The sequence below is a fragment of the Marmota monax genome, unplaced genomic scaffold (genome assembly GCF_021218885.2).
Source record: "Marmota monax isolate L192 unplaced genomic scaffold, Marmota_monax_Labrador192_F-V1.1 WCK01_AAM20220418_F8-fsc00099, whole genome shotgun sequence".
In the NCBI taxonomy this organism is placed as follows: Eukaryota; Metazoa; Chordata; class Mammalia; order Rodentia; family Sciuridae; genus Marmota; species Marmota monax.
Window position 1 is genome coordinate 6,780,110 of NW_026692126.1, and position 15,907 is coordinate 6,796,016.

Below are 15,907 nucleotides of genomic sequence, written 5' to 3' on the forward strand. Positions count from 1 at the left end.
CAAAACATGTTCATTTTACGTTTGAAAATCATAAATTCACTTTTTTGAAATTATAATGTAGCCTTTTCAGGATTTCATGAGATTTATCTGGCTGAAATAAACCAGGGCATTATTTTGTTATTAGACATCCTGTCTTCCTTTACAACACTGAAACTCAGTTTTTGTATTTATTGTAAATATATTTGTTTCTTATGACCTTGGGCTGCCAGATCCTGGAGTTATAGTTCATGAGATATATTCTAACAAAGGTGGCTGAGGAAACACTGTCTGGTTGAAACACTACCATTAATACTTGTACGTCATCCCATCAAGATAAATCCCAGCTTTAGATGATCAAATTGTGTTGAAATGACCAAAACCTTTCCCATTCAGCATAGTGTATACATAGGCCTTGAGAAGAGAGCTTCCAGTTTGATAAGAACCAAGCTTCATGGACATTATGCTCACCTGCAAAATTTTCCCGTAAAATTTCCAAAACAGAGGCAAGAATAGCCATTAGTCTCACTAATGCAGGTGGCCCCATTTGCACATTGGTGATTCTGGCAATTGTCTATCTCCATTTCACAGTTCACACCAGTGTATCCAGGCTCACACCTGCAGTGGTAGGCTGCGACTCTGTCAGAGCAGTTGCCATGGATACAGGGGTCTGAAAAGCATTCATCAATGTTGAGTTCACAGTGTGTCCCTGACCATCCCAAGGGACAGGAACAGTGATACGAGCTATAGATGTCTTCACAATTTCCTCCATGCAAACAGGGGTTGGAGTTGCAGACATTTAATTGTAAACAGCCAGTAGCCACTGAATTTGTAGAGATTTTAAGAAACTGCTCTTCCTGAGGTTTATTAGTGAAACCATGAGTATTTTCAAAGTAAGAGAGATAAATGCCTCCTATTTCTATTGTACTTAGACACCCTTGCAGGCCCTTCCTATTGTTAAGAGCTCTGTCACCCACATAAATGTCTGTATTGTCCTTCAAAAAGTTGAGGTTTCCAGTAGCGATTGCACTGGTCACGAAAGGTGTTTGATGGTCCACTTCCATTTGCCACCTGGAGGCCTGGGCCAGTGGGTCTATCATGGAAAGAGCCACTTGGTGCCATGTGCCATCATTCACTGACTGCAGACTTGTAAGATGCAGCACATAAAAGCTGTTGCCACTTCGCAATTGAAAGAATAATCTGGACTCTTGAATGCTAATATTAAGAAACTCAGGCTCTTTTTCTGCGTGCAATATTATCACATTTGCATCTTTTGTTCTGAATCCAAATGTGATATTGGTGAGTTCTCTGGTAATGTTCCCATTACTTCTGAACAATATTTCACTGCTTTGTCCGTTAAAAACAGCATTTGCAATACCTAAAGAGAGAAGGCAACACTAATTAGCAACTTTATTAAGTCTATTATATGTGCTTAATTACCTGCATTAATAGTAGTGATCATCATGTTAATGATATCATGTGTTGATTGTCTGACATGGTGGGTACTGTGCTAGTTGTTTTTTAAAATTATTTCTAATACAAAACTCTTGACTACAAGTGTGGTTATTATCTTCATTTTACAAAAGAAGGAATAGAGACTAACAGAAGCTAAGCAGTCTGCTTATGTTTATTAATTAATAGATAATAAAGGCACAACATAAAACATGGATGGTCTAATACCAAAACACAAACCAGTCTCTTCTTTTTCATTGATATTCTAATGCATGCCAATTTTTATTTTCTGCTAGATCCCCAAAATAAGGCACTGATGATCCATTTCATACGCAAAAAAAAATTGAGCACCAAAAAATTACAAATCCAGCTATAGCAACACAGAAGTCCAACAGTAGAGACTGGTTTCTGATGAAGCTGACCAACAGGGAGGAAAAGGTATATTCTTGCTGGGTGCAAAGGTACACGCCTATAATCCCAGCTACTCAGGAGGTTGAGGAAGGAGGATCACAAATTCAAGGCCAGCTCAGGCAATTTAGCAAGACCCTGTCTCAAAGTAAAATTTTAAAAAACTAGGAATGTAGCTTAGTGTTAGAGCACCCCTGGGTTCAGTCCCTAGGACCCCCATCCACAACACACAGAAATGGGCATTCCCAATGACTGGGTTACCTAACCTGGCAAAAATCCAATTACGTGCCAAGCTACCCACTCTCTACCTATCACCAAATATTTTTGTGTGACTGGGAAAAAAAAAAAACATACAGCCAAATCAACCACCTTTACCTCATCATGTCCAAGTACTATCTGGAAGCAGAGCAGTTTGGGGTAATCATTGCATTTTTCTATTAAAAAATTGTTAAATCTATAAGATTATTAAATCACAACTTGTTCTCTGGAAATGTTTGAACTTATCTCAGTCTCCTGTTTGCATTCTTGAGCAAATAGGAGAAAAAGTGCCCCAGCTTTCCACCAAGTCTGAAACTTCACAGTCCCAAGATGCACTCTGCTTCTCATCCTGTTAAAATGGATGCACCTTCCATGTCCCTGTGCAAGGCCAACCTGGTCAGCAATGTGTTGGGTCCCGTTTATTTTCATCCCTTTTAGGTACTGTTCAGACATGCACCCTCTTTTCTATCATGCTCATTATTTTCCTTCCCTTTTCGTTTCCTGTCTTTACAAATATGCGGCAGTTGTTTCAATATTAAAAAATAGACACAAGTATGAGGCCCCGAAGCATTGTCCCGACTCCCCCACCCTGCTGTTTCCTTTGCTGTTCCTCTCCCCATCAATACTCTTCTAACACTTTCCTATTCTCAAGGTCTCCGCTTTCTTATCTACCATTTTCTCTTTAGTACATGCTACTCAGGTTCTGTTCCAATCACCTCACTTAAACCACTCTTGTTAAGGTCACAGTGACCTCCACGTTATCCAATCCAGTAGTCAATTTGCCATTCTCATTTTTTTCCCACTTTTCAGTAGCAATTGACCTTAAAACACTGTCATTACCCAATGTGTGAGGAAATATACCCAACTACTGTCATCTTTCATATAGACTAATTACTTATTAGGGTCCCTATTTCTGTGATGCTGAGGGTGAATCTAACCACCACTCCTTAGCCCAAGACCTCTATTAGTTGCCATCATATCTAGAAAGCCAAAGTCTTAAACAATACTCACAGGAGTTTTTTTTAATATGGTGCTGAGGATTGAACCCAGCACCTTTCACATGCTTGGTGAGTGCTCTACCGCTGAGCCACAACCCCAGCCCCTCACAGGAGTTTATGTGAGATGACCCCTGCTTAACGTTCCAATTCCAATTCCTTCCACTCTCTTCCTTATCCACATATCCTGCCACTCACTGAAGACAGCAAGCTTCTCCCCGACTCAGATCTTTTATACTTGCTACTACTTAAACCTGGAATATTCTCTCCTAGGCCTTCCTGTACCTGGCTCCTCCTCAGCATTGATAGCTGCTCAAATGTCACCTCCTCTGGGGAGCCTTCCCTGACTATCCAATTTAAAACAACTTCTGCCCTGTGTCCATTCTCCGTTTCACTCTGGGTTTTATTTTCTTCATAACTCCTATCACATTTGAAGTTTAAATTTGTATACTTGTTCCTTGACTGTCTTTCTGTCCTAGAGCACGGGCTTTTTGAGATCAAAAGAGATCTGTCTGGAACTTTGCCTAACACACAATAGGTGCTCAGGAAACTTCAGTAAATGAGTAATCGATGAAAATAACTTTCTCCTTTATTTTGGAAATGACATGATTAGAAATCACAGCAAGAGAAAATTAAAGTGTATCATTCAAGTTTTATTATTTGACTAAATTAAAATCTCATTGTTTTTGATTGTTGAGGTTTTTGTTTTGTTTTGTTTTGTTTTTTCCCCAACCAGGTTTTTGGGTAAGAATTAAGGAGGAAAAGAGCAATGAGTGACTCATATATTTTAAAGTAAATGTTAAAATAACAAATCTCTGAAATCACTTCTTGAGATATAGGTAAAAACCACAATGCACATAACATTTTTCTTTTGACTTTTCTTTGGGGTACTTTGCCATGATAAACACACCTGTATCTAAGGTGAGTTGTAAATTTTTAAATCTTGGTTTAATCCCAGAGGGACGCAGAGATACAGATGATTAAAGATCTAAAGGCAAACTCAAAGTAATGTATGAGCTGTGCTCTCAAGAGTATGTTGTTCTGTTAGACTTAATCTTCTCAATATATTTTATTTGAAAAGAAAGGTAGCAGAATACAACAGTTACTAATAGGGCATTATGTAAAAATGTGGATGTGTAACCGATGTGATTCTGCAATCTGTATTTGGGGTAAAAATGGGAGTTCATAACCCACTTGAATCTAATGTATGAAATATGATATGTCAAGAGCTTTGTAATGTTTTGAACAACCAATAAAAAAAAAGAAAATACAATAGGGTCATAAGATCACACAAAATTAAAAGTATACAAAGAAGCAAAAATGAATCCATGGTTCATATCTGTCAATTATGAAACTGATATACAATTTCTATTGTAAACCTACTATTGATTTCCATTTCTGTCTGCACTAAGTCATACTTCAAAAAGAAGGCTGTTGGGATTTGGGGGGGATGTTGGAGCCAGCTTCTTTTCCTTTTGTAGCAGTCATGGTACAGCAGTAAAGATTTACTTGTTTCTGATACACATGTGGGCCAGTCCAAACTGCTTTGAGTGTACACTGTTCTTGGGCTGCCACTGATTTTTGAAATCCTACTCTTTTTATTCCCCCCTGTGGAAATGTTCCAAGTGACTTGAATGCTGTTGTAGAACACAGCTGGGACTAACAATATTAATATTTCTATCAAAAGAGTAACAATACAATTAATAGTTCATTTTCAACAAGCATGTCAGAGACAGAAGAATGGAAAATGTTGCACTTAAAATCTGTGCTGAGCTAGGGTGTCGTTCAGTAGTACAGACTTGACTAGTATGCACAAGGCCCTGCTGGATCTAATCACCAACTCTGCGTAAATAAATAAATAAATAAATCCATAAAGTTCTGTGTTGGTTAGAAACCATTTTACTTTCTATCAACTCATCATGCTTCTATTTATATGTAGTAGGTATTTCCTAAAAATGAGTTATAAATATACACATTCCTCTAGAAAATTTCCTCAAGTATATCTACAGTTTACCATGTATCATGTAGATCTTTTAAAATATAGAAACATAAAAATTAATGTATTCTCTTGTCTTCAGTTATTTCAGGCACAGTCTAAATAGGATGTCGGAACTGACCTTCAGCCACTCTTACATCTAGTTCCATTCCATTATTTTAGTGCAGTGTTTTAAAATATATTTTATGTATATTTTTATTGTAAGAAGATAATATACTTAATATGTAGAGCAGTTAAGTGAATAACTGATTTGCAGAAAAATAAGTAAATTTACTCATTTAACAAATATTTATTGACAACCTACTATGATGCTTGGCACTATTCTAAGGGCCAACAGTGACTTAAATAACTACATAGAAAAATTTCTTGCACTGTGAAACTTATTTTCTACTGAGTAAAGAGGTGATAAACAAATAAACACATACATGTATGTCAAAATAGTAAAGAACAGGTCAGGTGCAGTGATGCACACCTGTGATCCCAGTGGCTCTGAATGCTGAGGCAGGGGGATTGCAAGTTTGAGGTCAGCCTTAGCAACTTATGGAGGCCCTAAACAATTTAGTGAGAACTTCTTTCAAAATAAAATATAAAAAGGGCTGTTGCTCAGTCACAAAGTGCCCCTGGGTTCAGTACCACGCCCCACAAAAATATCAAGGAATAGTAAGAGATATAAAGAAAAAAAACAGGTAGGAAGACCCTGGTGTCCAAATTTGAATGAAATGGTGGAGAGAAACTGTGAAGCTCTGGGCTGAGACAGTGGAAGAGAAAAAGGTGGTTTATGGGGCCTGAGTGATGAGGTAAAAGATTGGAGTGAGACAGCAGAAGTATCTTGAGCACAAATCTTCAGAGGTTTGTTCTGTTTTTCTCACTCGAAAAGGAAGCAGAGAAACGGAAAGTCGCAGGTGGGAATTTGGGGAAGGGAGGTCATGGGATATATTTGTAATGAGGAAATTTGATGGAATATTTATCTGCTAATGGAAAAACTGTTGATGTTGAAGAGTAAGAGAGAAATTCTAGGAGCAAAATCTTTAGCAGCAGAATCTTCGAATAAGGGGAAGGGATTCAAATTCAATTTAAACAGAGGATGGGCTATAACTTGGGCTGTGCGTTATTTGAAGTAAGAGAGGAGACAGCACAGGAATGACAGTGTGGTTACTTTGTGAATACGTCAAAAAATCCTAAGTGTGGTGTTCAAATCATTAGCATTTGAGAAATTGTGCTCTGTAGCACTGAAAGGGGCAGGGGAACCTTTCACATAAAGGGATGCAGTCCTGGCCAGCATCACCGGGTACCTAATGTGTTTGATTATATACATAGGAATATGCAATCATCACAAAGAAACCTATAGATTTCGGTACCCCTATTTTACAGGCAAGGAGGCTTTAGATCATGGAGATCATGTGGATTACCTGAAGTTTAAAGTTAATAAACGGCAGTGAGCTAACCCAGCGCTTTTACTCTGTATTTCTAGTAATGAGGAAGGACAGTATCACCTGGTTAACTCTTCAGACATCAGCTTTAAATGACCAAGGATCAGATTTGGTATTGCTACATTCTCCATTTCCCATCCAGACACACAGTGCAGGATAAAACAAGAGACTAATCTGGATTTTTATACTACTCATATCAGGTTAATTATACTACTCACAGAGGGGTAAACAACCATCCACTTATTTAATAAGTTGACCATGTCTGTTCATTTATTTTTTTTGTTTCCTAACGGAACAACTTAAACGTGCCAAATTAATTGGAAGGATAACAGTCCTGAGCTCTACGTACATTCGAATCCTTTGGGCACCAACCGGCACTGGGCACTGGGAGGGCAGGGGCTGAGTTCACACCACCGAACTTCTTCACAGGCTTTCCCAGCTGTATTTGCAGGGCAGGAGCAGGAGAAGTCGTCCCACAGGGAATAACAAATGCCTCCATTGTGACAGGGATTGGTCTGAGCAGGGGGAAAAAAAAATCATCAAAAGCATTGGCAACTAGATGTGGAAATGTTAAAGGTGACAACATATATCTGTTATTTTAAAATGCCAATTTCCCTATATCTTCAGATTTTAAACATTTAATATGGATTTTAAGTATATGGAATGAAACTGAATGTTACCATTGCCCACTGCTTTCTAAAAGAGCAGCAAGGAAAGACAGCAGTAGAGAGAGGGGATGGGGAAAGAAAAAGGGGGAAAGAGAGAATGGGAAAAAAAGAGGAAATATAAAATCAATGTATAATACTAGGATGCTTGTTGAAATGTAACAATGCTTTCTGTAATTTACAAATTACCTGATATTTTCACATGCAGTAATTATTTGCAATACGGATTATTACTTTTGTTTTTACAGATGAGGGCCTTTCTGTTGTGGAAATGAAAATGAAGCTTGATATCTAGATCCTCTGGGTCCCAATTCAATGTCCTCCCTCACCATTTTCTCTGCCTCTGAATCAGAGACTCATTGTTCTTAATTCAGGTCTTACAAGTCCACTCACAAAGTATTCAAAATAAAAATATTTTAAAAGAAAACTTTTAAACTTTGTGTGTATCCCAGGTCAACTATTAGCAAACCATTCAGGATAATTACATAACTTTAATTTTATTTTTATTTTTTATTTTTTTTAGGGCCGAGGGTTGAACCCAGGCCCTCACCCATGCAAAGCACATATTCTACCACTGAACCACACCCTCAGTTTGTTACCTAAAATTTAGTTTCTTTTTAAGTAGTATAAAAGAGGATAACAATGTCTGTTTTATACAGTAATCCTTCAACAGAATTAATGGATTAATCTATGTAAAATAGTGCCTGGCCCATTAGAAGTGCTCCTATAGTAAACTCATAATGATTCCTCTGTGTATATTTAGGACTAAGGCTAGTCTGTGACCTTAGTTAGAGCTCAATAAACATGTTAACACACATCAATATGCTTCCTTCTTTTCCTCTTGAAAGCTCATGCAGAGCTGACAATTTCATATAGTTAATGTAGCCCTTAGAAGAGTATATAAAGTACATAATATAAAGCATGGGTTCTGAGAAATTATATTTCAGAGGAATTCAAATTCAAGCAAAAACCTCTCAGATTTTTTTTTTCTTGTTGATGTAATAAAAGTTCAAAACAACAATCGCTTGGTATTTAAGATAACGTTAATTGGGTCTTTCAAAAAGAGTTAGTTCAGTTAAGCCAATGGAGTACTATTAAGAGTTTAAGAAATAAAATACTAGTATTCTTAAGAAATTTGATTGATGTGGGGTAGGAGAAGCATGTAACTGAAGTTATTATCGTTGTTAAATATATCATGATGCCAAATAAGTCTACTAAAATTTATCAGAAATCACCCAGTCTGCTGGGAACACAAAGATTTAACAGGTATCTCTGATGGGCCAGTAACATTGTCGTCAGGTACAAAGGATGGTTTTATTAAATTGCATGTTAATAAAATAAAAATTTAGCATACAATATGTGCATAGTTGGTACAAATAACCCTACCTTGCAGATGTTGTCTCCCAGACAGCCTTGAGTCACATTGACAAGAATTGGACTGTGGGATGGACTGTTTGTGGAATTTGGAAAGAATTCCAGATTTTGGTTATTTAATCTTACATCTTGGATACAGCCTTTGAAGAAGCCACCATAAATTTCAGTCTCTTTCTTGTCAGGCAGGCCACCAATGTAGATGACATCTCCTCTCTGGATTTTCCATGTGGGAGCAGAAATAAATCCAAGGTTTTGTGAAGATTGATACAATTCAATTTTATTTGGCTTGATTTTCAAAGTCACTAAGTGGACATTTCCATCACTAAGAACAAATTCTACTGTGAATTTAGGAGAGCTTGGAGTCAGCAGTGCTAATCTTCCATGCTCTAGCCAGACACGAATATGCTGGTAAGTGCTGTTTTTCAAAGTTAGAAGTAAGCCTGACGGTCGATTTGTTCGGACAAACATGGAGAGGCTGAAGTTCTGTCCATAACTCCTGTCAAGATTAAAGACAGCATATCCAGTGGAGTCATCCTGGCCAAATCTGCCTGCCACATACTCTTTGATGTCAAAATAGAAGAGGAGAAACAAAGAGGAAACATCTTGAGACTCAAAAGGAAGAAGGCATAGAAGGGAAAAATTTTATATCCCATACACACACACATTTTTTTATGTTCAGGACAGACTTACTTAATAGACTAACAATTTGGCCTCATTTTCTGTAATTCTGAGTTTACTTTATCCTGAAAACAACTGCATTTGGGTCTGTAGTTCATAATTGAGGCCATCGATCACAAAAGAGAAAAAGCTAAAGAATCTCCCCTTCACTGCCCTAAAATGCTGGGGCTTAGTGGTGAAATGTCAGACACTATATTGCATTCCATCTTGGAAGAATTTTGAGTTTTGCAAGCATATTGTTCAGGCAGGCTTCATCTTTGCTATTTGTAGGCATGCTGGAGCCAATGGATTATTAAACCTAATTATTTTTTGTAAAGGACAAAAATCAAGAATTTGATTAGTAAATACTCTTTGGGATGATACCCCACATAATGAGGCAGGACAGAGGATCAAAGGAAGAGGAAGACTCTTCCTTCTGTGGTCCTGCTTGGGAGGAGAAAAGGAGAGAGAAAAGGGAGCAAAGAGGAATATTGACTCCTTTAGGCCTTTCTTATGGTTGAAGGAGTTAGAAATGCGCAAAAGAGGCAATATCAGTGATGCACACCACCTCAAGAAAACTCAAGATGTGTAAAAGTGAAACCTACATTTAAAAACATCAGTGAGGTAGTAGGAGCAAATATTCCTATCCTTATCAAATTTATACACTAGTAGGGAGAAACATACATGGCATAGATAAGAAAGTTGGCTGTGTAGTATGTCAGCACACTAGAGATCATTTGGTATAAAAAAAAGTCATAGAGAAATAGAATGGGAAGATTTGAGAATAGGGATGGGATTGTAATTTTAAATGGAATAATCAGGAAAGAACTCTCTAAGAAGTAATATTTGAGCAAAAACCCAAAGAGAGGGACATTACTGCAGTAATTCAAGAGAGGAATAATGATACCTTTAATCAGGAGGTGGTGAGAAGTCATAGGAGTTTTAAAATACTTTAAAAGTAGAACAAATAGAATTTTCTAAATCAAGTACATCTTTAAGATTTTGGACCAGCAACTAGAAGCCTGGAATTTCCATTTGTAATGATGGGGAAGAAAACTGGAGGAATTGATTTTGGAGGAAAATGGGAGTCCACATAAAATTAAAGATGCCTTATTAGATATCTACATGGAAATGACCATTAGGTAGTTGCCACAGAGATTCAGAGGAGATGTTCTGGGATAACCATAATAATTTGGTATTTTTCAGCGCACATGAAGGATTTAAAGACAGAAGACTGAATGGTACCATCACAAAAGTAAATATATAGAGAGTAAAAGAAGTGGTACAGGAACTGAGCCTGTCGGTTCCAGACATTTGGAGGCAAAGGAGATGACAGAAGAGGAATCAGTAAGATAAGAGAATCCAGTTAGAATGATACCCTGTAAGCCTGCTAAGGAGTATGTGTTACTCAACTGTGTTTGCTGTTGTTAAAAGGTCAAGTGAGAGGAAGACTAAGAAATGCCCATTACGTCTTGCAACCTAGAAATCAATGCTGAACTTGAATAAGAGCACTGTCTTAAAAATATTGCTGTTTTTGGGTTTTTGCATCCCTGTCCTAGAAGAAAAGCACATCTGAAGTGTTTAAATGTCATCATAAGGTTCAACTAAGTTTGGCCAAAAGTTAGATGTATTTTAGTTCAGCTGAGCTTTAGTGAAACTTGCTTAGGCAGCCATCTGTTTGAAGACCTCCTGCATAACAGGCTATATTTTCAGAACTCTGACTTGATTTCCTATGGAACATTGCAGTTTGAATCTTCATTTGGAGACTACCTGCTCCAGGCAACTACAGATAGCTTTCAAAGTGTACTGTTAGATAAAATAACCTCTTTGAAGAGGTTAAAATCTCTGAATACACTGCAGCACTTTCATATACGATAAAAATGCTTAATAAGAAGATTTGGCTCTTGAAGCTTAAGGATTGAGGATACATTCAAAATCATTCAACCTCAGAGGTCCCTGCTGATCAATCTAGGATCCCTGCAGTATCATTTTGCAGACCTCAACTAAAAGACAGAATACAGAGTTGTTCCCCCGCATACACCTTGAGAACCTTGACTCTTTAGTAATCCTATTCTTCAGAATCATATACAGTTAGTCAGCATGTATGATGTGCTACAAGATTTTAGAAATACCTGAAGCCAAATCTGATTTCTCTGTGGAAATAGAAGGGATAATTCTCATACATGTTTGTGATATATGTCCTGAAGATCAGTGGTAACATATGCAGATGAAAAATAAATTTTGACACGCTTTAATGATTGATGGAACACAAGATGAAATTTAATGAGAATAAATAAAAGGCGCTTAGATCAAAAAGTGCCTCATAGGTTTTTGGGAGAGAAATAGGATTCTATGACATTGTGAATGACAGTGACTCCAAGTGAGAAACCCATGTGATGTTAAGTGCCACAAAAGTGGCAGAGCATCAGTCTAATGTTAGGCTGCAACATAGAAGCATGTTATCCAGAATAAGGGAGGTTGAGGTCCTGTGACACCTTGTATCATCAAGCACATCTGCCACATTTTAGAAAGAAGAGAGACAAGCAGATTTACCGCCAAGAAGCAGATGACGGCATGTCTGAAGATCATGCCATATGGAAACTTTAGAAGAAACTAGGATGTGTAGCATGATGTGAAAAGTTTGATAGTTCTAGATGCTCTTCTTCAAGTATTTAAGCATCCTTAGGAAGAAGAGGTGTTAAGAGTTATATGACCATATCTTCAGGAATTATAACCTGACCAATAAATGAAAGCTTTGGGGAAATCACATTTCATTTAAACACAAGGACAGAACTGTTCAGGGAAATTTTGGCAAGATGGAATGAGTGAATTCACCATTTCTGAAGGTATTTAAGCAGAGTTTTGGGTCGCTACACTAGGCAAGCACAATAATGTAAAACAAACAAACAAACAAATCCAACCATGGCATGAAATTTCTTCTATAGATGTGAACTTGTAATTCTAGAAGGATAAGATTCTCAAAGTATAGGTGTATAATTGAAGATAAACATAAATTGTTTTTATAAATTAAATATTCTCCCGAAGGAAAGATACAGGTGGTGCATTTATTCTGAAGAATATCTTGGAAACTCTGTGTTCTTACACACAACCGACCCAAGGTAAGCTGGGACCACCTTACAGACAGTTTTGGGTCTAAGCTTAGGGAAACCCTTCAGAGTTCAGGCAAATTTTAAAAAGATTGACTTTAAGATATTACAAATCCCTATGCTTTTTATGTTTAGTCAGTCAATGAAATTCTCTATCAGGTCTGCTTAATACTTGCAGTGTGTAACAAGGTTGGGAAATGTTTTCCAAAAATCATGATTTGGGTGAAGTTTGTGTCTTTCTGCTTGTTAGTACCTATCCTCCCTCTTGAATACACACATACCAAAGAAAGTCCTTTTTTTTTTTCCAAAAAAATTATTTCTTTTACAAATGAGATTTACAACAAATTTCTGATATTCAACTAATGGTAAAATTCTAAGAGCATTTACAAGCATACAATTGCCAAAAGACGTGTAATTACTGCATTTAAGCATCTTTTGTAAAAGGAATATGTTCCACACAAAACATTTCTCATAGACAACAGCCAATATAGAATATTTTAGTTTTATGACTAGAGGTGATAAGAAAAATATAATTTTTCTTAAACTTATCCCAAGTATTCAAAAAAGAAAAGATTTTACAGAACTTGTTATAATCTCTTGAAGCCAAACATTCTCACAGGGATTGAACAGTTTTAAATAGTGTAAGGATATAAGGATATGGGGGAAGTAGAGGGAGTATAATCAGAAACTTGGCTTAAAAAGTTCATAATTTTCCAAGTTGGAAAAAAAATGTACTAAAGAAAACCAGAGCCCACTGGATTGGCATCTCTTGAATCTATCTGCTAGGACAGTGAGCATCGCCATGGTCAGCATTAACCTCGAAGGTCACTACATCTGGAAGTCAGTCAAAGTGAGTCAGCATCTGTTTGTTATTTTGTGTATGTACTAAAAATATTGCCTTGGGTCAATTAAATTTTGCTTCAAAAAGTGAACCATCGCCTCAGCATAATTTCCCCTTTTCTCCTTTAAAAAAAAAATCACGAAACAACTTGCCATTCTGTTTAAAATATTACATAGAGTGAGTAGATGCCATTCCTCATTGTCAAACAGGTCCATGATTTGTAATGAATATTGTGGGCAGGGGGAAACCCGTGAATAGTTTCTAATAATTCTTAGCCATTTGAACATGGAGTAAGGTATGGGCTAAGACTGGTTTTAATTTTATTTCATATAAAGCAGAGAAGACTATTTACCAGATGTTGTCCTACTTGGAGTTACTCTAAAATCTTGGAGTAAATTACAGCTGAACTTCAAAGTGGTCTGTTACAATTACCTCTCAGACTTTTTCAATGCATGATAATAATAATAAAAAGAAACAGGTATGTATTGATCACTATCAACAGCAATTTTTGACATGATGCTGGAAATAAAGGATTTTGAAATTTATTTCAAACCATGATTTGCTAGAAAAATCAGATCAACTTGTTTATGGCATCTACCAAGTTTTACTATTGTTACTTTTCACTCCCCCCCATCCCCACCGACTCTCTCTCTTCCTTCCTTCCTTTCTTTCTTTCCCCCTGTAAGACCTCTATCTGTTTTTTCCAATGCAGTTCTGGCAAAACTTGTTTTTGTCACTTTGCATGAAATTAGTGTTCTGTTAAAGTGCTAAACTTAAGCATGATTTTGGAGCAAGTATGAATTGCATAGAAAGGAGATTGAGGAAGTGAATATTTATTGGGATTCTACTAAGCACAAGAGACTATGCTAATAGGTGGCACTGACTAGTTTTGTGAATAAAGGCCTTTTACAAATGAGATTTACAACAAATTTCTGATATGAAACTGATGGTAAAATTCTAAGAGCAGGTACAAACAGCAAGATGAAAACCCATTTGAATAGGAGCTATTTGCTTATTGTTTTATTTTTCTGAGAGAAACTCAGGTCTCCTATGAATCCACTCAAAATGAACACACAGCCCTGCACTCTTCTGTTTTCTCATTAGTGGGCAAACAGCAGCGTAAGTCCTGAGGATCATTATGCTTCATATCAGTAATAGCAAGGCTGTTCTAGTGATTGCTCTGCTCTGAGGCACAGCACTCCTAGGCACCTATCCCCTCTCACCTCTCAGACAGCTGGGACCTTCATAGGGCCTGTAGCAGTCACACTGGTAGCTGAGCCACAAGTTGATGCAGCGTCCTCTATTCTGACAAGGTTGACTCTCACACCAATCCTTCCTCACGCAGCCTGCCTTGACATTTAATGACAAGCCAGATGAAATGTTCTCCCAGGTAATGGGATTCAAATCAAATTTAATGTCTTGGAGACAGCCTACAAACGAAGGTGTGGATGGGATATTATAGATGTTAAGCAGAGTGACTGCATTGCTGGCTGATCCCACAGGTAAACCACCCAAAAAAGAGTTTTGAAAAGCACATATTGATTGAGTCCTTTCAAATGGAGAAGGAACTTTAGCGATGCATTTCTCTGTACAAGAGCTGCTGGCTAAGGTAAGGGTCACGGTCTCTGCAAATATTACCTCCACTGAATGCCACTCTCCATCGCTGGTGTTGTGGGAAATGTACAGAAGCACTTTTGACTGATTATGAACTTGAATTGATAAGTGAATGTAGCCACTTAGCAACTCCATCTTTACAAATGTGTCCCTGTTCCCTTGGAAAAGTAGAAGTGCTGTTGGCTGAACAGTCTGAAACCTGAAGGCTATGTTACAAACTGAGTCCTTGGTTGTATGTGGGCTACTTGTGACCCATAGAAAGCCACTGCCCTCAAATGAAAGTGTGGTGACAGTTTCACACAATGATCCAGTATATCCAGGTGGACATAGGCAGCTGAATCCATGTTGGTCATTTTGGAAGTGAGGTATGCATACTCCATTGTTTAGACATTGGTGATGGGTGCAGCCCAGGAGAATGTCAGAACAGTTCTCTCCTCCATAAAATGTTCCAGAAATGTTGTCAAATGGGCAATGGCAAGTATAATTCCCAGGCAAGTTCTCACAAGTACCACCGTTTTGGCAAGGGTTTGATGAACATTCATCGATGTCTTCTTCACAATGAATTCCTGTTAAATAATAAACAATAGGTTAGAAATAGGTATATTCAATATGATTACATGACTGCTTTGATTCTACACCATGTACAGTCACAAGAATGAGAAGTTATACTCCATATATGTTTGCTGTGTCAAAATGCATTCTACTGTCACGTATAACTAATTAGAGCAAATTTAAAAAATAGATATATTCAGATTAGAAATAGAAATTTCACATAACTTTCATGTATAATCTCCCAGTTTAGACATATCTCAAATTTAAAACTGTAAAGGAATAAAATATAGTTCTTGAGGAAGACTAAGATCAATTTGACCATTCCATATACATTGTAAAGAGAAGAGCATTCATGATAGACTTTGAATTCTTTCTGTAGAAAAAGATCATTTGTTGATTACAGTGATTGATTCAAACTACCACTGTCAGATATACATTGAGCCCTAAATACCATAAAAATTAAAAAGGGAAAATATTGCTCTTGGCACTAATCCTACATATAAATGATTAATTTGTGGATGTCTTTTGCAATTTATAGTAGTTAAATAACAAGTTTATCCATTTATTTCACTCTATCCTATT

General features: G+C 37.1%; 1 protein-coding gene across 1 annotated transcript in view; it reads right to left on the bottom strand.

Annotated features, from left to right (window-relative positions):
- Crb1 (crumbs cell polarity complex component 1) overlaps positions 1-15,907 on the bottom strand; it is a 192,685-nt gene that overhangs the window by 42,277 nt on the left and 134,501 nt on the right. Inside the window, exons 6-9 of the mRNA XM_058586069.1 lie at positions 14,383-15,339; positions 8,567-9,114; positions 6,865-7,030; positions 448-1,354 (exon numbers count right to left, since the gene is read on the bottom strand). Of these exons, the coding sequence (XP_058442052.1) occupies positions 448-1,354; positions 6,865-7,030; positions 8,567-9,114; positions 14,383-15,339 (2,578 nt within the window). The remainder of the gene's footprint in view (positions 1-447; positions 1,355-6,864; positions 7,031-8,566; positions 9,115-14,382; positions 15,340-15,907) is intronic.